This window comes from Atractosteus spatula, chromosome 8, assembly GCF_055471065.1.
Source record: "Atractosteus spatula isolate fAtrSpa1 chromosome 8, fAtrSpa1.hap1, whole genome shotgun sequence".
NCBI lineage: Eukaryota > Metazoa > Chordata > Actinopteri > Semionotiformes > Lepisosteidae > Atractosteus > Atractosteus spatula.
This window is the reverse complement of record NC_142713.1, coordinates 42,764,346-42,787,344: the sequence shown is the minus strand read 5'-3', so window position 1 is coordinate 42,787,344 and position 22,999 is coordinate 42,764,346. Positions and strand designations below refer to the sequence as shown.

The window sequence follows — 22,999 nt, the reverse complement described above, 5'->3', positions numbered from 1 at the left end:
TGGAATTGCGTGCTCTTAATTGCACGTCATACCGTTTAAAAGTGGTCTAAACAAAAACAGTGTTAACTATTTTCACTTGGTAAACTGTTTCTAGCCAGGAATTCTATATATACAAATGCCACATTCAGCCTGAGCATTTAATAATAAAGTTTAAAATATACATTTGGCTACACACATAGAAATTATAAACTGATATTTGTCCAGACAGCCTTGGTACTGTAGTCTTCAGTTTTCTTTCTTTGTACTGATATTAACTAGGTTAAATCAAACTGAATCTCTTTAATAGTGTATAATTTGCGTAGTGTTACAGTGCATAGGAATTCAATCCTGCTTAATGTTAAATTACTATTTGCTGTTTCTTAGGTGATTTAAAAATTACGGTTGTTAAAAAGTATTTTTATTTCTGGGATTTTAGTATTGCGATAGCATATATTGTGATGATGATGGTGGTGAAGATGTAGGAGGTGTTGTTGAATTTTGTTTTATATTGTATTTTGAAATGCATACACAGTACTCTTCATTAATTCAACGTGCTTTTAAAATTCACCGTTTTCATCAAAATAAAGCATGTTGTTTCATATCGACATTTTGCGCGACATTATTTCAAAGTAAGGTACACATTTTACTGTACTTTTCTACTGCCTTATTCCTCTAAGTCGTTTGTTTCATAACTACTGTATATTATGTTGACCACAGTCACTGAGAATCACGTGAACCCTTAGGGTTACGTTTTGCATACACACAGTCTGAACAACGCAGATGCGCATCTCAAACGTTTTACAATCTGTTATTTGCATTCGCTGCAGAAATAACCAATCAACTTCTTCCGGGGGAGTAGCCGAGAAGAAAGACTGCACAACCTATTGACGGAAACACTCCAATTGATACTGTCTAGTGGTGCAGAGGCTCTTAGTAAAAACAATCTGCAGTTGAATTTCCCTCAGTTCTTTCTGGTTGTTTTCTTATGTTTAATTTCGATTTATTGTTTTACATTTTACTGAAGGATATGTACCGAAACGACGTCAGACAGGATTGACAAGTTTATATATCTCCTATTGTTAAAAAAATGTCCAATATATTGCATGCGGCAGCTAAAGTGAAATGGAATCAGTCAGCTGCAGCAAAACGAGCCGCTATTCTCCTGGCGGCCGCTTATGGGGTGAAAACGTTGTATCCTGTCATTTGCAAGCAGATCAACAGAAGACCCGACGATAAGAAGACAGAACCCCTCAAAACTGAAGAACAAAACGGATTAATATTGCCAGGAACGACGGACGTAACGGCAAATAGGTCTCCTGGAGTAAATGCCGAGTTCTTCAATCAGATACTGGAACTTGTAAAAATCCTCTTTCCAAAGCTTATCACCAAAGAGCTCGGATTGCTTTGCTTACATTCTGTCGCCTTGATATCGAGGACATTCCTGTCCATTTATGTGGCAGGGTTAGACGGTAAAATCGTGAAGACAATAGTAGAGAAACAACCAAGAAGCTTCGTCATCAAATTAATGAAATGGCTCCTTATAGCCATACCGGCCACGTTTGTCAATAGCGCAATACGTTTTTTGGAGTGCAAGCTTGCTTTGGCCTTTCGCACTCGGTTAGTCGATCATGCATATAAAACGTATTTCACAGACCAGACTTACTATAAGGTTAGCAATATGGATGGGAGGCTTGCGAACCCAGACCAGTCCCTTACGGAGGACATCATGATGTTTTCGCAATCGGTTGCACATTTGTACTCTAACCTTACAAAACCCATTCTGGATGTGATGCTTACTTCTTACACTCTGATTCAAACTGCAAGATCAAGAGGGGCCAACGCCTCCGGCCCGACCCTGCTGGCAGGTCTCGTCGTGTATGCCACAGCTAAGGTTTTGAGAGCCTGCTCGCCAAAATTTGGGAAACTGGTGGCGGAGGAGGCACACAGAAAGGGTTACTTGCGTTACGCACATTCACGCATCATTGCCAACGCTGAAGAGATCGCCTTTTACAGGGGACATAAGGTAAGACAACAGTGGAGAGTACACTACATGTCAGTCTTAGTTCTGGCTATGTCTCTCCTCAGTGTAAAACTAAAAAATGCATTCCTTTGTAGAAACACGAATATAGTATATCGAGTGGAGCAACGTAACTTAAATGAAATCAGGATTTCAAAACTGAACAATTACACATACTTAATGCCACTTTCATAGTGTGAATAATGTGTCTTCTTCTTCTAAAACAGGTAGAGATGAAACAACTGCAGAAATGTTACAAGGCCCTTGCTGAACAGATGAACCTTATTTTGTCTAAGCGGCTCTGGTATATTATGATAGAGCAGTTCCTGATGAAGTATGTCTGGAGTGGGAGTGGCTTAGTTATGGTGGCAGTACCCATTATCACCGCAACTGGTTTTGCTGATAACGGTAAAATAAAGATTCCTCTAAAATATTTTGAGTTATCTAAGTAATGTAAATTCGTAATACTGGTAAATTAACGATAATTAAAAGTGTTTAATTACTAGTAATACGTTTAAATGGGAGTTTTAATTATTGCCTTTCATACGCATAATAGCAAAATGTTTAAAATGTGACACAGAAATATGCCAGTGATTACAAATGACACCATGTTTTATGTGTTTGTTCGTCTTCAGTTTATTTATGGCAAGAAAACCGTAGCATTTTTTATGTGAGGTTATGGTGTCACAGTCTGTTGCTAAAGGGCCAGGAGTTTTTTGTTCTTACTCTTTTTGAGAGTGCGTTCGGGTGGAAAGAAGGCAATTCTATTATTAGAATTATTATTATTATTAGACGTTAATAAATAATTGTTGTTCCAAATAGAAACACACGTAAATACGTATCAGTTAAGTAATTTAAGTTACTGATTACTTAAATAACTGGAATATCAAAGTAATCCAGACTGGGATACTCAGAAGAATAAATCAGACTCATGTTTTTAAACATGTCACATGCAAGGCTGTTGTCATCTGTTATAGAACCATATGATTTTTTAATTAAAATGGGTGAAAAAGCAAATGGAAGGAGGTTATTGGATGTGCTAGCAACCAATGATTCGACATCTGTAGTTTTCTGATTAAACAACTTCAGTCATTTTTTTATCATGTTGTGTAAAATACTGTAGAATGTAAACGTATGTATTAAACTGTACTTGTTCTTTTCACGTGTCTCCTAAATATAATACAAATTCATTTTGAGGAACACTTTTGTTTCTTTTTTAGAACTGGAAGATGGCCAAACTCAAGTTTTAGTTAGTGAAAGAACTGAAGCCTTCACAACAGCACGTAATCTCCTGGCCTCTGGAGCTGATGCTATAGAGAGAATCATGTCTTCCTACAAAGAGGTGAGGTAAACTTGTATTCCAGAGTGGCTTATTTCATATGTTTTAGATTTGCTTAAATATGTTTAAATGTTTTCACATCACTTCACTGAGTTTAGGAGAATAAAAATGTGTTCACAAAAAATAGGTTTTCACACTGCCTTCCTATTAGTTTATATTCCGAGCATTAAAAAAATATTTTATTTAGTAACATCCGTGACTGACCATGATACATTCAAATAATTGTGCTGTCTCAAGCATTAAGTCAGCTAATTAGCAAAAGATTTAATTGGGCACGGGCGAAGAGGTGATTTATCCTGTTGAACCTAAAACGCAGAAAGGAACCAATATTCCCTGCCTATTAAGAAAGTAGTGCCTTTGTTAATGAGAATGTTGGAGCAACATCTCAACAGGAATCACCACTGATCAATCAGGGTGTTGTATGGAATGTGACACAGAAAAATAAAAAATTAAGCTAGTTGTGTACAGTAGACCAGTCAGTAAGATGGTTCAAGTGCAGATGTGTGAGCAGGGGTGCCTTTTTTGCTACACGGTTGCACTTGTAATGGCAACCTCACTGCACAGTGCTACATCATGTTGCTGTATTTATCACATTCTGGGAATTCACTTTCTGCCCTTCCTGTGATGGCCTTCCATCAGGACAATACAGATCTTTGTGCTGCAAATACTGTATCACCCTGTCTCTCCTAAGAGTGGAGAATGTGAGTTTAATGTTTTAGATGGCCTACTCTTCGACTTCATCCCACCAAACATTTGCTTGGACAAAATGTATCAGCTAGGGCTCAGAGACCTAGAGGTAACGTCTTGTCCAGGCCCTAAAGGAGAAATGGGACAGTCACACAAGACAACATCTGCAACCTGGTGTAAGACAGGTGTCAAAGATGTACAGTTTGTGTCGTGTTCAAATAAAATCACACATGCTATTGGTTTGTGACTTCCTCAGTAGATCCCCAAATACTTAACACTGATAATGATAATGTTTCTTTATTAGCCCTATACAATTTCTCGCATTAGGAATTCGTCTTTTCACATACCCCAGCTTTTCTCCATGAGACACAGACACACAGACAGGGAGAGAAGCTTGGGGTCAGAGCACAGGGTCAGCCATTGTATGGCACCCCTGGAGCAGTTGGGGTTAAGGGCCTTGCTCAGGGGCCCAACAGAGTAGGATTCCTCTGCTGGCTGCGGGATTTGAACCGGCAACCTTCCAGCCACAGGCACAGATCCTTAGCCACGGAGCTACCGCTCCACCCCGTTGATCCCATAATGAATTTACATATGTCATGACTGTTCAACACAGTGTCAGTACACTTGCTACAAAATTTTGTCATTTCCTTAATAATAACTTTAAGAATCTGTGGCTGTAATAAGTGATGGAATTATGTGGAATTATAGTGATGAAATTATCATAATGCTCAGTATGTATTATACTAATTAGTACCTACTACTTTGAAATATCAATAACTAGAAGTTGGAACATGATCGTTAGCAACATGTTTTTCTCTGGAAAGTGATGACTGGTGTCATATTTGCCATTTTTTAAATAAAGAACAGACAATTGGAATCACTATTTTAATTCCTGATCAGTTAAATATTTGTAAACTAGCTGTTAATAATATTTCTGTATTGTATTATTAGGGACAGTCATTTCTGAAGTGACCATTAGCCGACCAAAGGCTCGTTATCTATGTTAGTTATGCCAAACACAGTGCACAAGATCAAACAGATGATTGGTTCAGCTTGTGTTTTTTCCTCTTTGTGGTGTAAAGACAAATTTCTTTCAAGTGAAGATAAGCGCTGAGCTTTGTCTTTTTACCACTATCATCAGAAGTCTTAGGAGATGCAGTGTAACAACAACAGCTTAAAGTTACGTCTTGAGATGTTTGGCAAATGAATTCCTGTTGATCCATGAGTTGTTCTTTTTTTTAGTGATTTTTAAGAGCTGGGTTTACAGTACATTAATTAATGTATAAGGTATCGGGCAGAATGATGTGAAGTATTACTGTATATGAAGGCTGATTTTAATGTTACCACTTTCACAATAATCGCAACTTTACAGCGTTGAGAGCTTAACATGGGCTAGGCCCATTTCAGAGACTGCAGTATTGTTAATTCATAGTTTTAAGAGAGATGACCATCTGTCCAATTTGGAGAGACAGATAAAATGAATAAACCCTCTTACAGGAACTTAATCATGCAGCTGTATTAATGAAGTAGACAGAAATTTCTACTTTGGAACAAGGGGCTGTTCCAAATGTGCTGATTGAATGCAATAATGTACAGTATACATTTCTCCTTTCAACTTTTGCTGCAATACCATGTTATTTATGTGCAGTTTTTTATTTTACCACATTACCATATTCTGTATAGTTGTGACACAATAAATTTTGATTTTTTGATTATTTGGTTGCTGTAGCTGTTAAAGTATTTTGCGTGCCTGCTCAATAGTCTTCTGTCCAGACAAGAGTGCCAGAGTTCTAGGAAGCATGAACACGTGTTTTGGTTAAAACTGAGATTAGATAGAGTGTTAGAACACTGTACAGGCAGCCAGTGCACTGCAGGTCAGAATTACACTATCTGTATAGTTTCCTTTTTCAGCTTCTGTGACTGAAAGCTATTCACCACAATTCATTACTTTCTGCGTGCCAGGGAGCTAAACTTACAGTATGGGTTTGCTATTACAAACGTTATGGTTTACACTGTAAATGTTTCCTTTCTTAATATGGCATTTAAACATTGCATCAGAAAGCACAAGTGAAAGCTTTATGCTTTTGAAACCTCATATTGAAATCACGTTTATGGCATTAGGAATGCTGTAAGGGAAGCTTAACTAGTTGGGCATAATCCACCATCTGCTTAACATTCAGAATGTTTCCCTATTTAACAATTCGTGTGATCAAGTGGAAGTGAACTCTTTTTCTGACACTGGTCAAAGATGCTTTGTTCTGCCTTTTTCCCACTGCATACAGAATCTCTTGGGATACTTCAGTTAAGGGAAAAAGTAGCTTTTAGTAATACATGTATGTATATGAAAAAAGAAAATTTGTATATGAAAAAAAGAAAAAGAAAATATATGTATGATATTCACTTTGTCAAAACCATTGGACAATTTTAAAATTTGAAGGGTCCTGGGTTAAAATAAATGAATCATCTCTCCTGACAATTATAAATTATAAACCAAGACTTGAAACAGTCTTTGGATATTTCTTTTGTCTTTTAATGCCATAACTTGTAATACAACATGTATAAAGTATAGACAGCAATATCTGCTTTTTATTTGAAAAAGAACAAGCATTAAAATTGCTTTTACATGTTTTAGAATTGTAAAGAAAAAAGGCTTTGGCTTGAATTCATAACTAAATTGGTTTACAAAATGAGAAATATGGGACACCTCATGATAAATTGTACATTTCGTTTATTTGTGCCTCATGCTGATTGATGAAAACTTTTGTTAAAAAGGTATTGAAAAGTACCATCCTATTTTAAAATGACAGAGGATTCTTTGAAATAATATTTTTCATTTATTAGGAGGATATTTTCTTATTATGTTATTTTTTGGCTATTCTTATCTCACACAAAACATTATTTGTTGATTGGCTTTGAAACCAGGCTGCAAAGACTATAATTTTTATGTAGTAGACTATTGACATCATTCTGTTTCTTCACAGTGCCTTTGTGCTGAAGCATTTATCCATTCACTTTAACAGGTCACTGAACTGGCTGGCTATACAGCTCGCGTGCACAACATGTTTTTGGTTTTTGATGAAGTGCAGAAAGGAATATACAAGCGTTCCACTGTTACAGCTCCATCTGACAACAAAGGTGCAGCCAGACCTGAGATGCATATTGATGGTCCTCTTGAGATCAAAGGTACTTAAATAAATAAATAAATGTGCATTCATATACTATATATTACTACAGCAAATTGACCCTTTACAGCTACCAGAAAGCAGCACATTAAATACAAGCAGTCTTTTGCTTATACATTATACGGTATTCTAATAAATATCCAAATCATTCGGAACTTTATGTAACATATAATTCTTAGGCAAGGAAAAAGAGCCTCAAGAAGTTTATACAATTTCTACAAGGATAATGTAATAATACATATTTACACCGGATGTATCCACACTACACTCATCTTCAACAAAAGCAATGTTAAAACATTTTCAACCAATCTACAAGACCATCTGAGTGGTCTGAGTCTGAGTGTGACCATCCTGCAGAAGAATGTTTCTGGTTGCCATCTAAATTATGAATTATCTAAATAATGAAGTTACTGTATATTTCTCACCAGACAGTCCTTAGTTTTATGCACCTGCTATTTGCCAGTTACATAATGAGTAAATGCAAGACCCATGTGTGCAGAGACATTCTGAATTTGCAGGCTGTCAAAGTTTTGCTTTAATCTGAGCCTGCACAATGATCCTGTTCAGGAGATCTTTGTACAGGAGTTTATCCACTGTTCATCTAAGGCTATATAGCAGCCATAGATAGTCTATCCATAATTAAAACAGTAAACATGTTTTAGTACAGTAGATAATCGTTATCTGTGTTCCAGTCTTATGTGCCAGAACAATGTTTTTTTCCCACCAATGGGGATTAGCTGCAAACCTATCTATAAATAAGGTAGGCATGGAAAATAGAAATGAAAGGATTGCTTTTTATGTCATTTTTTTAGAAAATGTGGCTGAATTGCACAGAGTTAGAAGAAATGGGAGATTATCCATTGGAATATTTATTTTAAAGCTGTCCTGTACGATTACTGCTTTTTAGAAAGTATTATATATCTTAAAGACTCAGAAGTGTTTATTGAAAGGTAGCTGGCATGTAGCTGTTTTAAAGCTATAGAAGTTATGTTTCAGAGGTACAAGAAAAGAATAATTACAGTTAAAGTAAATAGAAAGAAGTAAGGTATTTTCAAAACGTTTCCTATGTGCAGCCTTCTATAGGTTGTGATTTACACTACTCCTGTGGTGATTCTGTAAGGGATGACTGTTTAACAATTAAACCATAACCCTGTCTAGTCTATTACTCTTTCTTTATTAATGCCACGTTTTTCTCTATGTGTTCCAAGGAAATGTTATTGATGTAGACAAAGGGATTGTGTGTGAGGATGTCCCAATTATCACACCAAATTGTGATGTTGTTGTTTCCTGTTTAAATTTCAAAGTAAGTACCAAAACAGATCACAATTGTTTTATTCAAGCTTTTCTGAAATTCAACTTATAGAGAAAATGTAAACTTTAAATTTTTGTTATTTTCCTCCTTTACATATACTTGGATTCCTAGCAGGTCTTTTTCAATTTTCATGTTTAGTATATCACTGTAGTCCCACATACGTACAGTACATGTGTATTAGAACCACTGTTCTTCACAAGTGATACAAAAATAGTATTAGCCAACACTTATCTTGGTATAATTATGTTTGTCTCACTATAGGTGATTATTTTTAATTTCTTTTGACTTTTATAATCCAAAATGTTTTTTACATGATAAGAATAGCAGAAATATTAAATGCATAGTGTATATACAGTATATAATTCTCAATTTACAGTATATACAAGAGATCCTTATCATGTAAAAAGAGCAGCTTTGTTATTGACATAATCAAATTGTTTCAATGCCAATAATAAAATAAACTTATACCAAAATATCCATAGCCTGAAGCTCAGAATCATGTGTGGCATAGCAAGTTAGATATATTATTTTTAACATAGGCTTGTTAACAGATAACAGAATCAGGAGCTCCTCTTACCTGTATTGATTTGGGCTTTTAGCCAAAATGTCATTTTACCATGTTACTCTTAGCCCTTTCTCTCTGAGTTATCTCAAGGTTAACAAAAGTACATTTTAAAATGTTAGATAACAACATGTTGGAGTAGAGTTTTAACTCTGTCAAACCACCAAATAAAAAAAAAATCTAAGATTATTTATCTTGACAAAAATGTCATTACTTTTTGTAAGTTGTAGTTCCAGAATCAATTAACTTTTTTTTTCTTTCTCCTTTGATGTACATTTTGGGTTTAGGTAGAAGAAGGAATGCATCTACTAATCACAGGCCCTAACGGTTGTGGGAAGAGCTCTCTGTTCAGGATTCTGAGTGGCCTCTGGCCAGTGTATGGTGGAGTCTTGTACAAACCCTCACCACAGCACATGTTCTACATTCCACAAAGGTATGTAAGACATTTTTTCCCCAAAATGGTTTCTTATCCCCCTTATGTATCACTGCACAAACATTGTTCTAACCAGGCAAAATCTCTTCTAAAATCTTCTCCACTGTAAAAATTAAAGAGCAGTGGTTATGTTGGCAGTGGTAAATGTTTAAAACAGTGGTAAAAATGTTATTTTATTGTTGTTTTTATTGATACTGATTGTAACCATAAGACTGGTTGTTCTTACTGATATATGTAGCTACAGCAGCAATTGCTGCAATGTATGTTTTTTTTATTTTATATAAACTTCTTTTAAATTACCATTTATATTTAACGCCTTTAAAATAATTTTCTAGTGCCATCCGAAAGAGTTCAACCTGCACTCAGGCAGGTTCAGTATGTGTAGTGGATTCATACCTGGTTCATGTCACTAGCTGATTGTGATCAGGATTCCCCAAGCAGAAGCACACAGTTGGCTGAGCGCCCCCTAGGGGAGGGTGGAAATAGTCAGCCAGGTCTCTCGTGGCTCTCAGCGACACAGTAAGCTGTGGTCCTGGGGACACTTGCAGGCATGTGGCGAAGCTGGGGAGGGACGTACTTCCCCTCCAGTCGGTGCTGAGACTTAGTGCTGTGGTATTTTAAAAGTCAGGTGGCCTGAAGTTGGTCAGCAGATTCTTTCCATACTTCTTCATTCTCATTCTGTCACAGGGCTTGTAGTTTCGAAGTAATATGTTAATGACATACCACTGATTATTTAAAATTGGGTGGGTATACCAAAATATTCGCAATTCTAAATTTAAAAAATAAGCATTGCCCATGGATTTTCGTGAAAAAATCTGATTTTAAGATTTCTTCTGTGCCTCTTTCAGTTGAATTTTTTGTTTAATTACTGTCATTCACTTCTCTGGAAGACAGAACATCTTCTCTTCTATGATCATCATTACATTACTACAGAGAATTAAAATACTGTTGTGTCAAACCCTTGTTTCTTATTTCTGTTCTTTTATGTGTGTATGTTTAACAATAAAATTAGTATTGTGAAATACCTGTTAGTGTGGTACCATCCAATGAAATCTCAATATTTTAGTAAAGTAATCAATGTCTCCAATGTTTAACAAATTAGGCTTAAGCGATTATCTTAGTAAGTGAATTAGGTGCAGTTAGACCACTGACAGTGTCCTTTTGACTTCATTAAGCTATTTATATCAGACAGTTGATACCGCCAGTGCTTTGGTATTTAAGTGAAAATGAATTTAATATCAGTTCTGCATTGTCTCTCTTGACCTGGACTGAGCCTATTAAATTTGAATTCCTGTCACAGAGCTGAGCACTGCAGCGGGTAATACAATAGGTATTAATTCTGTGTGATTCCACCATGGTAATGATATTTAAGGAAACTTGAGCTAATGTGAGTAAAATATTTAAAAGATCCTACAGGTGGTAGTGCAGTCACAAATTATAAATGTTGGATGTATGGAATAAATATTTTATATGTAAAGATAGCTGTGTCAACAGGAAGATGAAGACTATCTGCAAGCTGGCATAGACCTGTGATATGTTGTTTATGTACCGTATTAAAATAAGAGATTAGCATTACATACACTTCTTTCCAGTTACGCACACACATACAAACTAAGGTTGATTACTTCAGGAAATGTAGTAAGAAAAGTGTGAGGTTTTAATTTTGTATTCTTCACTTTGAGAAGGTGTAAATATAAAGTAATTCATTTTCACTTTTAGTATTTCTGTAATAAAATAAACTAGTTATATACAGTTGATTAAGTTAGGGGTTCTAGCCATAATCAGATGTAAAATTGCACATACAAATGCAAAACCTTAGAAACACACAAATACCAAATTTAAATAAACAATAAATATAATTAAAAGCTAGTCTATGTATGTATTAAGACATGATTTAAAAGTACTGACTAACTTGCAAGATCCAGAGGCAGGGAGATTTTTCCATAGCCTCAGAGCATCAGAAAAGAAATAACATTTTTCCAAAGTTCAAAGCCTAGTTTTGGAAATTAAAGAATGGTGGGTTTCACTTAACAGAATAATGAAATATTTTGGAATAATGAAATGCAGATAAAACAGTATCAATACAAATACGCGCTAAACCTAAGTGTTCAAAATGGTTACAAATATTATAAATAAAAGGGTAAAATAAAAACGTGTGTGTACACATATAGGTTATCACAGTCTATAAAATACAAAAAATAAATAACCTGAATTCTTTCTCAGGTAACCTGATTCTCTCTCTTATAGTTTGTTTTGCAGTCTAGATGATAATTTTTAGATTTTCTGAAAATCAGAAAAATAAGGTGATTTTTCACTTTTTAACATTGGCTACAGTATTCTTCCTCTAGTAGAACTACAGTATGTTATGAAAATCTTTCCTTCCTGAATGCATCTGAAAAATAAAACACCTGTAGTATTACAAGAAACATAATCCTGTTGCAGTACTTAGTCAGCAAAGGATATAATTTAACCTTGCAGACTATATTATTTTATAAAAGACATCTAAAATTGGTTTGGCTGATTAGGTATTTTTATTATTTTTAAATTTGTAACAACACTATTTACATTCAATAAAGATTTCTCAATAAAGATTTCAGCAACCTGCTGTATAATAGATTTTAATAGAGATATATTCAATAGATGAGGCACAAATAATAACTAAAGTACAGTGAGTTTTCAATATACCTATTCCAAAATCTAATTGAACCACAATAGCTACAGTATATTCCCACAATACAAAATGTAATTTAAAAATTGTAGTTATCCTTTTAAATTGCCTGGAACCAGAAGGAAAGGTTAGAGATAAATGCTGCTTTAAAATGCAAATATTTAGGTAGAAAGCTAATAGGTATTTATAGATTTCATTCATTTCTAATGCCCTGTTCAATAATTAAAGGAGAATACAAAGTTACAACACTCAGCAGAAACAGGAGTGATTAATCACTGATATCAAAACTTGAAACTGAAGGCTGATAAATGCATGCATCACTTTTATTTCTTTATCTTTTTCCTGCAGTTGTCTTTGTGTTCATATAGTGAGAAGAGCAATAATGTGTTTTCCTTTGTAGTGAAAAGCAGCAGACAAATTATTCGATTCTGATTTTTTTAGACCTTATATGTCAGTTGGGACTTTGCGGGATCAAGTCATCTATCCTGACTCAGTGGAAGACATGCATGAGAAAGGCTACAGGGACCAGGACCTGGAGGTTATTCTGGATATTGTAAATTTGAACCAGATAGTTACAAGGGAAGGGGGTAAGGCTACTCTCTAATTCCTACTGATTTCTAGAAGACATCTCTCCTGTGTGACACATACTGTATAAGTAACAGCATCAGTATTAGCTAACCATATGCACTACGCATGCATTTTCTATAGACTAGTCTACAACGTCAGTAAGAAATACTTAAACCAATCCTCCAAATTGTCCCTGATAACTAGTAATTCTGCATCTAAACAAAGTAGTAGACATTCCGCACTTTCCCAAAATATTGCATAGGCATTTACAGTGAAAAAAATATGTATGGGGATGGTGAAGTGAAATTTGTCAGTTTTGCTGTGTACTATTGAGATTTGTATTTCAGATCACAGATAAATAAGAGGCAAAAGTACAGAAAGTCATCAGCAATAAAGACCAGTGAGCCAGTTCTAGAGGTGGCCATGCATTCAGAAGTCATGACACTACCTCACCCATGCTGTTCGGATGAGGTGGTGTCCTAAGGATCATTTTCAGTTCCTTTCTTTTGCTATACTTTTGCCGTTCTGCCACTTTGATAAAGATTCACTTTGTCTTGTCTGTCCATTAAACATTGTTCTAGAACCGTTGTTGCTCAGTTTTGTTCTTTGCAAATTCTCATTTTAGTACTAATGAGAGGTTTGCATCTTGCAGTGTAACCCTTGTATTCTGTCAAAGTCTTCTGCACACAGTAAATTGAGACACTTTTACCCTGCACTCTTGAGATTCTCCAATCTCTTTGGCTGCTATTTTGGGGTTTTTCGTCAAAGCTCTAATGATTCTGTCATCAACTGCTGTTGTCTTCCTTTATGCCTTCTGACTCAAAAGGCAGACTCAAAAAGTGAACTCATAAGGTTGGAACCAAGACTATGTATTTATAGCTCTTTTATTTTTCACAATTAATGCAACATGAGGAATTAGAAAGACTTGTTAGCCATTGGTCCCAACACTTAATTTAATTGGAAATGGAGAATTAAACAGTTGAAATTGTGTAACATGGCTAAAGATGTATGCAAAATAATACTCATAAACAAAAGCTGAAATGAAATACATTTACCATATATTCAAATTTATATATAATATATAAATTTATATATTGCGACATAGAACAATTTCATTATTAAACAGCAAAAATTACTAATTTCTGTTCACTGTCCCAATACTTGCTGTTTTCACTGTACATTTACTATACAGCATTTTTAAGTTTCTTTTTATTAAAATGGGTCATGACTAGATTTTGTCAATTTAGTAATAAAAATGTGAATTTCAGCATTCACTATTTACAAGTATAATTAAGTATTTTATATATGGACTAGATCATGTTATTCACTCACTCTGAGAGTATCGGCTGTTTCCATTTAATTCTTGCTTTGTTGTATTTTAAGGATGGGATGCTGTTATGGACTGGAAGGATGTTCTGTCTGGTGGAGAGAAACAGAGAATGGGGATGGCACGCATGTTTTATCACAAGTAAAATAAAAAGCTTTCCTATTCTGTTGTAAACATTTTTGTATGCTCATATTAAACAAATTCTGCACAATTTAACTTATTTTTTCCCCTTAGGCCGAAATATGCTTTGTTAGATGAGTGCACAAGTGCTGTCAGCATTGATGTGGAGGGGAAAATATTTCAGGCTGCAAAGGATGCTGGGATATCCTTGCTCTCTATCACGCACAGACCATCTCTGTGGTGAGTAGTCATTCAGTCATGGTACAGGCCTGATTCTCTTGGGTTTGATGGAAGATATTACTGCATTTGATTCTTTAGGGAGGCACAACAGAGTAAGAAAATTATCAGTATAAGAGATGTTGAGCATTTACAGCATCTGGGTGTTTAAAAAGGTCTTTAAGAACACTGCAATTAAAAAAAAAACTGCTTTATAATATAGCATGTACAGTAGTGTACTTCCCGGGGTCATACATTGAGTTTCATATTTGCATGTAAAGGTTAGATTCCCTTTTTTCAACTTCCTTTTTTTCGTAGTAGCAGACTCCTGTATATGTATGTTTTATATATAATATATATGTTCTATGTACATATACGGTACATATGTACATACTGTATTTACATATTTATTTTGGCAGTTACCTGTATATTTACTTTAATTTTGCAGACTTTTCTGGGAGTTTCAAGGACATAATTTTGGCATATCTAAAACAGACGCTCATTAGGAAAACTACATGACTACAAAAGAAACTTTAAATGCAGAATGTGTAGTATTTTTTTTTATTCCTTGACTGTAAAATCATGTTCTCTGCTAAACATACAATCCTAATGTGTTTGTAGGAAGTACCACACTCACCTCCTGCAGTTTGATGGTGAAGGAGGATGGCGTTTTGAACAGCTGGACACAGCTACTCGACTTTCCCTTACAGAAGAGAAACAGAGGCTGGAATCTCAGCTTGCTGGTATTCCCAAAATGCAACTGAGACTGAATGAACTGTGCAAGATTTTAGGGGAGGATTCTGTTCTCAAAACTACTGATAATGAGAAATAACTTCATTCTCCTGTGCAAGCAAAGGATAATGAAGGAAAATTGGAACAAGTGTAAATGGTATTCTTTATAAAATTAGTATTAACTGATCAATGTGCATTACATTATTTTGGTTTTTCGGTTAGATGTGTTTCTTTTTTCAATTAAATAGCAACACAGTAGGATTTCTTCAGAAATCAAGTAACTGAAGGCTAAGGAAAGCCACTTCAGAAATGTTTTGAGCAATGTGATAACAAAAGCAGAAATGTTTTTAGCACTTTACTACAACTAAATTAGGTTGTTTCCTAAAATAGTATTTAATTCAATTTTATTATTTTAGCAAAATATTGTGAGATTTATGAGCCACTCTTTTTTGCTTAGAAAGAGGACATTTTAACTTGTTTTGTATTTTTAAGGAATGCAGTTTCAACTAGATAAAGCTTTCATGTAAGGTACAGTAATTATTTTTCTTTTTGTGTTTGCCATTTGTAACAAATGTTTACATCTGAGCTCAGAGATCTTTGATTGAAATAGTGTGTTTATGCAAAACATAAATGCCTTCATTTACTTACAAAGCATTATACTTTTTTGCAAACCTTAATAATTCTGTGACTCTGTTTACGTAACACCGTGATCTCAATCACAAGTAAAAATTTAAAAATATTTGAAGAGTGAAACAATCAAATATCGATTTACTTTTTTATGCTAATGTAAAGAGGCAAAAAAAGCAAAAAGGACATTATTTGTAGTTTAATTCATTCCAAAATAAATGGAAAACACTTCAATAGTTACTGTAGATGCAGCAAATATTCTTTAAGAAGGAACAAAGGATTCCTCTGAAAAAAAGGAAATCCAGATCCTTGTACACTACAGTAGTTTGGATATGAAGCAGGGTAATGTTATTTACAATTTTGTTAACAGACGTATAATTGCTTTGATATGATTTGGGTTACTCAGTAGAGTAATGTCTTTGACGTATTCAAATGCTGCTTCAATTCACAGTAATGTGGTCCCAAATTTACCCCCATATGCAAAGAAAACATTGTTTTCTTTCCCTAAATAAATGTGATAACTAGAAGGCTGTTAATAATAAAAAATCACATTAGATTAACTTAACAGTGATCTTTCCCCTGAATTACCTCCATTAGATGAAATATGTCTGTTTTCACTGTTGTCAGGTCAGCAACTAAAATTACCTCACACCCAGAATGTTTAATGATGATAACTAACATTTTTGTTCTTAGGTAAGGAGTGAGTATTAAGAAATGATAATGAGTAATTTAAGAGCAGACCAAAGTGCAAATAACATATTAAGTATGTGAATAAAGGTCACTATGTTTCCTCTGAGTGGGCAGTTTTAATAACAATCTATTGTTCAGACAATGCAGTTCAATAGCTGATCACTTTTTAACTATGTATAATTATAACCTTGCAGGTACAGAGTTAAGACAGTGTAGGCATACTCTTTCAAAGTTTTTAAAGCATACATTTATTATTGCATTACTAAGGGTCTCTTCATGCCACAAAAACAGGACAAAATAACATTTGATTAAGTTTTCAACAGATGTGAACTAAGCCATTGTTGGCAACCAAGCATTCATGTGGGACATATTTCAAAATTATTGTTACATAACCATCATTGTGACTCATTTGGGCCGGAGTCAGCAACTGATAGGATCTAATATCTGGACTCATGCAATTTGTATTTGTTTCTAGAGGGTAATCATTATAATAATTGCATATACAGTATGTAGAATGTTTCATCCCAAAGGACCCTGAAGCATTTTATATACTGTATAGGAGTGGATCCACATCTTTGTATACTGAAATGGAACATTACACAGGAAATCCAGTGGAGAAGGGAGAAATTTCCTCATCAGTTGAATTAAGTAAGAACTTAAGGAAAGCTGGAATGTGCAAGCCCAGAGTAGAATTTAGCCAGGACTAATGGTAGTAGAGTTTGACCTTGGCCTCCCTCAAGCCTACTTTTCTGATGGCACTGGAGCTGCAGTAATCAAACATTTCCTTGGTTTTGCACATACAGTAGCCTGTATCTCTGCTATTTATTAGTTTGAGCCACTGTCCAGAGAAGGCTGGGACCTCCTTTCAGTTTGTTTCCACCAAGTGTTCAAATAAGAAGGGTTCTGACTCTTTCCCTTTTAAGTGTATGAGATTTACATAATGTGATTTCCAGAATGTTCTATACTGCAGACTAAGTTACATAACTTATTAGAACATTCTAATTGTGAAAAAAATGAAGAAAAAATAGCATTTTCCAATACTAAAAAGGGTAATTGTATTATGTAGAACTATGTACAAATGCTGATGGTTTACAAACATAATAACAAATTCCCTGTATACACTGCAATGTTACAAATCTACTTTTCTTCCCATAAAAAGCACAAAAAAATAACTCAGTGACATTTTTAAAGTATAATGAGGTGCTGCTTAGGTGCTTGATTTGTTGGATATCTGATTTCTTTTAAAGTGAATCTGTTGCATTTTCCTTGAATAACGGACACTGCTTAAACAGCTATGCAAATTGCACGATTGTGAAATTAAGAAACTTAAAGGTAGGACAATTGTAATAAAAAGGTACATGTTGCTGCATTATCAGCGGTATGCTCACAAATTTCTTAGTATATTTGTGAGCATCCTCAAATAACAGTACATCTCCAATATTTTTCATGATCATAATATTTTCAGGTGAAAGTAGTAACTAGTAGAAAAGATTACAATAGGGTCTCAACAGCTGCAAATTAAACATTCATTCACTTACGCTTTGGTCTGGCTGCTTATATGGAAGAAGAGTAGAGCAGATGAACTGAAGGTTGTTAACAGCAACTTACAAATTAGTGCAACAGACTAGGATCATGAAATTTATTTAGCTAGTGAGTGAGTCTCTCCCTGCTGCCTGCCCAAATACCCACTATCTAGTATTCTCATCTCAACTTGTCTCGAACTTGTAATGAACACTCCAGGTTGTGTCATCAGTATGGGTAATGACAGCCTGAAGATGACTTTTTAGGCTCACTGACAGTTTTCTTGCCCTTTCTGTTACAGGAGGGCATGCTAATCACGGTGGCAGAGAGACCATAAAACCTGGATGCAGAGGAGGGATTTGTGTTATTTTAGCTGATAACTATTCATTTGTGATTACTGTGATCAATGTTTTTTAAATTAACTTACAGTAAGGCCAAAGCATTGGTGCTTTAATTAACATATAAATAAAGGTCACATATGTCTTTTAAATCATACATACTATACTATAGTATGTTATGCAATGGTAAAAGGTTGGACTTATTCAGTCATATACAGTAATATTCGGTCGGATATTCGATTCGGTCATATCCGAATTTGGCAATTAGTGATGGTTCTCTTTACTGAACCCCTGCTAATGTTGAGACCCTACTGTACTTAATGCAAGTATATTTTCTGTTTGTATGCTGAGCAAGTCAGTCATGAGTCCAGGTGATTCTTGGAGCTGCTGCTGTTTGAAGGCTTCCTTATGATTCTTCTGCAGAGATGTCTTTGGCTATCCTTCTGTAATACATTTTTTTTCATATTGCTATCATTTCGTAAGGGCTTCTTCTTAGCATTTTCCCGGCCAATGGGGTTGCACTTGGGTATTTTCTTTGTCCACTTATGATCCACTGTACTTTTTGCCCAGCCCATTTACACTTTAATCTATTTCCATTTACAAGACTGCTTACAAGTTGCACAGACTAGCCCATTCTTTAGTTTTCTGTCTCTTCATATTATTCCTGGCATACATCTTTCTGCATTTCTTTGGGTTTTCTGTAGGTTCTTTATCACGTTTGTGTTCATGGCCTAGGTTTCAAATCAATACCCTCCTTTCGATGCACAAAAAAGCAATTTGCCTTTTAGTGACACAATCTTCTAAAACCACTTCAGTGCTTCATAAAATAGGTGTCCATTGTTGAGTTTGTTGAGCAAGCTGTCTCTCGCTTTGCTAGAAATTTTTCTACCATTGTATGTATGTGTTCTTATCACTACAGTATCTAGTTCTGCAACCTGGATCTTCTTGGCCCTCTTTGGTTTCATGCACATCCAGCCACAGCCTGTGTTGTTGACATTCCACTCTCAGGGGAATTAGAGACGTGATTTTGTTTGTGTCAATACTGCTGGCAAGAGCAATGATACAACACTGGCCAAAACTTTGGTGAGTTACTCCTTCCGGATTAACCAGGTACCTAACTCAGATGTTTACAGTATGGATAAACCAGCAAGAATCCCAGGGTTTCTCTGTAGTTCTTCTGTTGCCACTTTTTTGACATGTTGACGAAGAGCTAGCAGGATCTTAAGGAGGGATTATATAAAAGTATATAAATCAAGGTTTGAAAATTGTTGCAATATAAGATTACTAAATATAAGGCTCACTTCTGCTTAAAATTACATGCTTTTAGATTTCAGTTACTATAGTAAAATCTTGCCAATTCATTAAAATTATGTTTTGGGGTGATTAGAAGTCCTTATTATTACAGGTGCTGTTCCCTTGTGTATACATTTGGATCCTCAGCCGTGCAATAATATGTAGTTTTAAAATGGGTTTATTACTGGTCAAAGATTATGAAAATCATTGTTTTAAATGAGCAATTACATTGTTTTAGTTGATTCCCATAAATAGAGTGAATGAACTGGCAGACATTATGAATGCTCTTGCAGTGAATGATAGTGGCTAAAGTCATACCCTAACAAACCTTCTCCAAAACAAAAACTCAGGTGTCTGAATGGTGATTGCTAATGTTATGCTGAAGACATTCATGTGTTCAGTAAACACCCAGCGAACTGCTGTCTGTCTTGGACTGTTATACGGTGAATTTTTAGTTTTAGCAATGTCATATGTATGTTTAGTCGAGAATCTTATACTTAAAAAGATCTTTACTGTATTGCTTTTTCTATTCTAGATTGGATTAGGATTTATAATGTTTATGTGAAACAGTGTCTGAATTTGTTATAAGTGTATTGTGATATAGAGTCTATAGATTTTAGTGTAACAAGAATTGCTTTGCTGGTGATGCACCTGTGGTTAGGGTGATTAGCTATATTTATTAGTTTTTCTGTCACCCACTCATTTGCTCTCTTTTCTTTTTTTCCTCCTTCTCAATCTTGAGTGATCTTTGCTAGAAACTAGAATAAAGGCTGTCACTGATGTCTCCCAAATCAATCCAATACAATATGCCCATTGCACACTGAACAGGTTGAATGGTTTGGAGTTCCTCGACATGTCTAGTTTTGGATTGATTTGAATTTTTCTCACAGATTGATTGCCTTAGGGACATAAGGAGTTCTGCAGGTGGAATACTGAGTCCATTTGACCTCAGATCTGCAGTTGCAGTAACTATTGCATAAAAGTAACTTTAAAGTTGCTGGTTTATGGCAAATATTCAATATATAGTTTGTGTATTTCTTTTCTCATATCCTTTAGTTAGAGAAAGCTAAGCATGTGCAAAATCATAAAAAGTTTGCAATTTTAATTAAATGGGATTTAATTGCTTTTCCTAATCTTATACAGTACATCAGGCTGAATTTTAACAGAATGATGCAGATAAAAATAAAAATATGAATGTCTTGTTAAACAAATGTTTGTGAACATGAGTGATTAAAATGATTTTGCATGATCTGGGTAATGGATGTAAACTATACCATTTTTTTCTTTTTTTCCAATTGTGTATATCTCCAGTTCTTGCAGTTGTAACAAGGTGCGTGATCTAAAGAAACTGTTGTACACAGAATAATTGGGAGCTCAGAAGTTGGACAGGTTAAAATACAGCTCCATGTTAAAGAAGGTTTGTCTCTTATTTAGTGGCTGCCCAATTAGATTTTTTTACAGGTCTAATTTGCTGTATTTGTCAAGAGAGCAAGCAGCCTTTTTAATTTTACAGCCTAAAATAAACCCAACTGTCCAGCTGTCTTACCACAGAGTACAAAGTGGATGGATATTTATGTGAAATTCAGGAATTTGAACAATTTATCTCTTCTGAAAACAAATAAAATATGTTTATCTATATATTTCTTATGCATGTGCCTCCTTTTGATTTATTTTTTTCTAGATTTTTTATATGAACTGATTTTAATTTCCAATTACGGTTATCAATATTAAAAAATGCAAATAATTGATTATACATACAGTACAAAATAATCCATTCAATTCATAAATTGATTTATTACGCAGTTTTATTCAATTAATCTACAGTATGAAATAAGTAAATGAAAAATAGAGCATCAATGTTTATTTTGGCAAAATATGGTTTTAATCCTCTGGTTTAATTTGGACATTAAAAATGACATTCCACATCTGCTTCTTGCTTACTGTTGTTGTTACAGTGTATCATGATGTCTTATATTTGATTTAGTAGGATGATTGACTTGCTGTGCTCTCATTTTTTCCAATAAGGCAACATACTATAGTATTTGTGATTACACTAAAATGAAAAATTGGGTTTCAAAACATCATACTTAATTCAATACCAAAATGTGCCTATTGAGACACATGTACAGTAGGTGGGATAGATCTGGAATGACAGCATGCACCAGTCATTGCGAGCTCACAAGTTAATGGCCTGCTCCTCAATAGAATGAGAGGAGGGCCATGGAGGTTTGAGAGAAGATTCTGTGGCCGTGGTACATGAGAAATGTAGATCCATATTATATTCAGAACCTAATGGGGGACTGGCATTGAACTTTGTTGCAGTGCAGTTGTGGCATGTCTTCTCACTGAAGAGTGTTTATTCTGCATGTAAAGGCACAGATTTTTAAAAAGGTGACATATGTATAAGCAAATAGAAATATGGCTCTTTAAGGCAGGTGAAAAGCTGTTTGACCAAAAATTTGGGATCATATAAGATCAAGCTTGAGTAAGTGATGAATATAATAATACTGTATATAGGTGGTTCCAGTTAGATTTGTTTTGTCCACTATTGTATTATATCAGGTTATCACTGACAAATAGCATGTCTTCCTGTAAGTTGAATTTGAATTAATATACTCCTGAAACCTTCAAATTGTATACTATGAAAGACGCAATAACAAAAACTGTCTTTTAGCTCTTGGCCATAATGGGAATGTTCTTAAAGTTTTTAAGTTGTACAGATGACTAATTTGTACCCTTCAAAAAAAATAAATAAAACATGTTCCTTAAATTCTCTGACCTTTTCTTACTACACACATGAAAATCCTTCATAGGAAACTATTTTTTTTAATATCTTTGAGACTATTCACAATTGCAGCAAATACTAAAAGGTATGTAAACAAATGTTTCAATTAGTTTATGGGGGGGGGGGGGGAAGACATTAGTTCCAATTTCTTTTTAGTAGGCCTTATGCTCAAGAAAGAGTAAAGTTACCTCATAATACAGTTTGAGAAAACTGAGAAACAATATAATGCATTTCTAAGTTAAAACATTTAAATCTATTGTACATCATAGATTAAAATAAACTATATGATAAATGTACATTTTAAAACAAAAAGCAATGCTGCAGTAATTCATTAATAGAACCTGGGGTGCGCCCACCATCTTGGGCATGGTCAAGCTCACCCCACCCCAAATTTAACCTTTTTGGGTTCCTCCACACACACACACACCCCTCCACACACACACACACACACACACACACACACACACACACACACGGTTGTTAGTTCACAGCTGCTGGCACACCTGACCCTATGCCCAGCCCAGAGGGCTGTAGCAAGATAACCCTACTCACTTCCCCAATGCCCAATATATTGCCATGGGGAGGGTCCCTCTACCACACGACC

At 34.9% G+C, this 22,999-nt stretch overlaps 1 protein-coding gene across 1 annotated transcript; it reads left to right on the top strand.

Annotated features, from left to right (window-relative positions):
* Window positions 1-871: 871 nt before the first annotated feature.
* On the top strand, window positions 872-22,375 carry LOC148829638 (ATP-binding cassette sub-family D member 2-like). Its single transcript, XM_088923463.1, has 10 exons — window positions 872-2,002; window positions 2,224-2,404; window positions 3,217-3,338; window positions 7,043-7,205; window positions 8,413-8,507; window positions 9,366-9,511; window positions 12,621-12,766; window positions 14,130-14,214; window positions 14,308-14,433; window positions 15,031-22,375. The coding sequence occupies exons 1-10, from the start codon at window positions 1,067-1,069 to the stop codon at window positions 15,239-15,241; spliced, it is 2,211 nt and encodes a 736-aa protein (XP_088779589.1). The 5' UTR covers window positions 872-1,066; the 3' UTR covers window positions 15,242-22,375.
* Window positions 22,376-22,999: the final 624 nt, after the last annotated feature.

Excerpts from the sequence above, each read along its gene's own strand:
- LOC148829638 (XM_088923463.1), top strand. The coding sequence starts at position 1,067 with ATGTCCAATATATTGCATGCGGCAGCTAAAGTGAAATGGAATCAGTCA. Across the intron at positions 14,215-14,307 it reads GCACGCATGTTTTATCACAA|GCCGAAATATGCTTTGTTAG; the intron begins GTAAAATAAAAA and ends TTTTCCCCTTAG. Across the intron at positions 14,434-15,030 it reads ACGCACAGACCATCTCTGTG|GAAGTACCACACTCACCTCC; the intron begins GTGAGTAGTCAT and ends ATGTGTTTGTAG.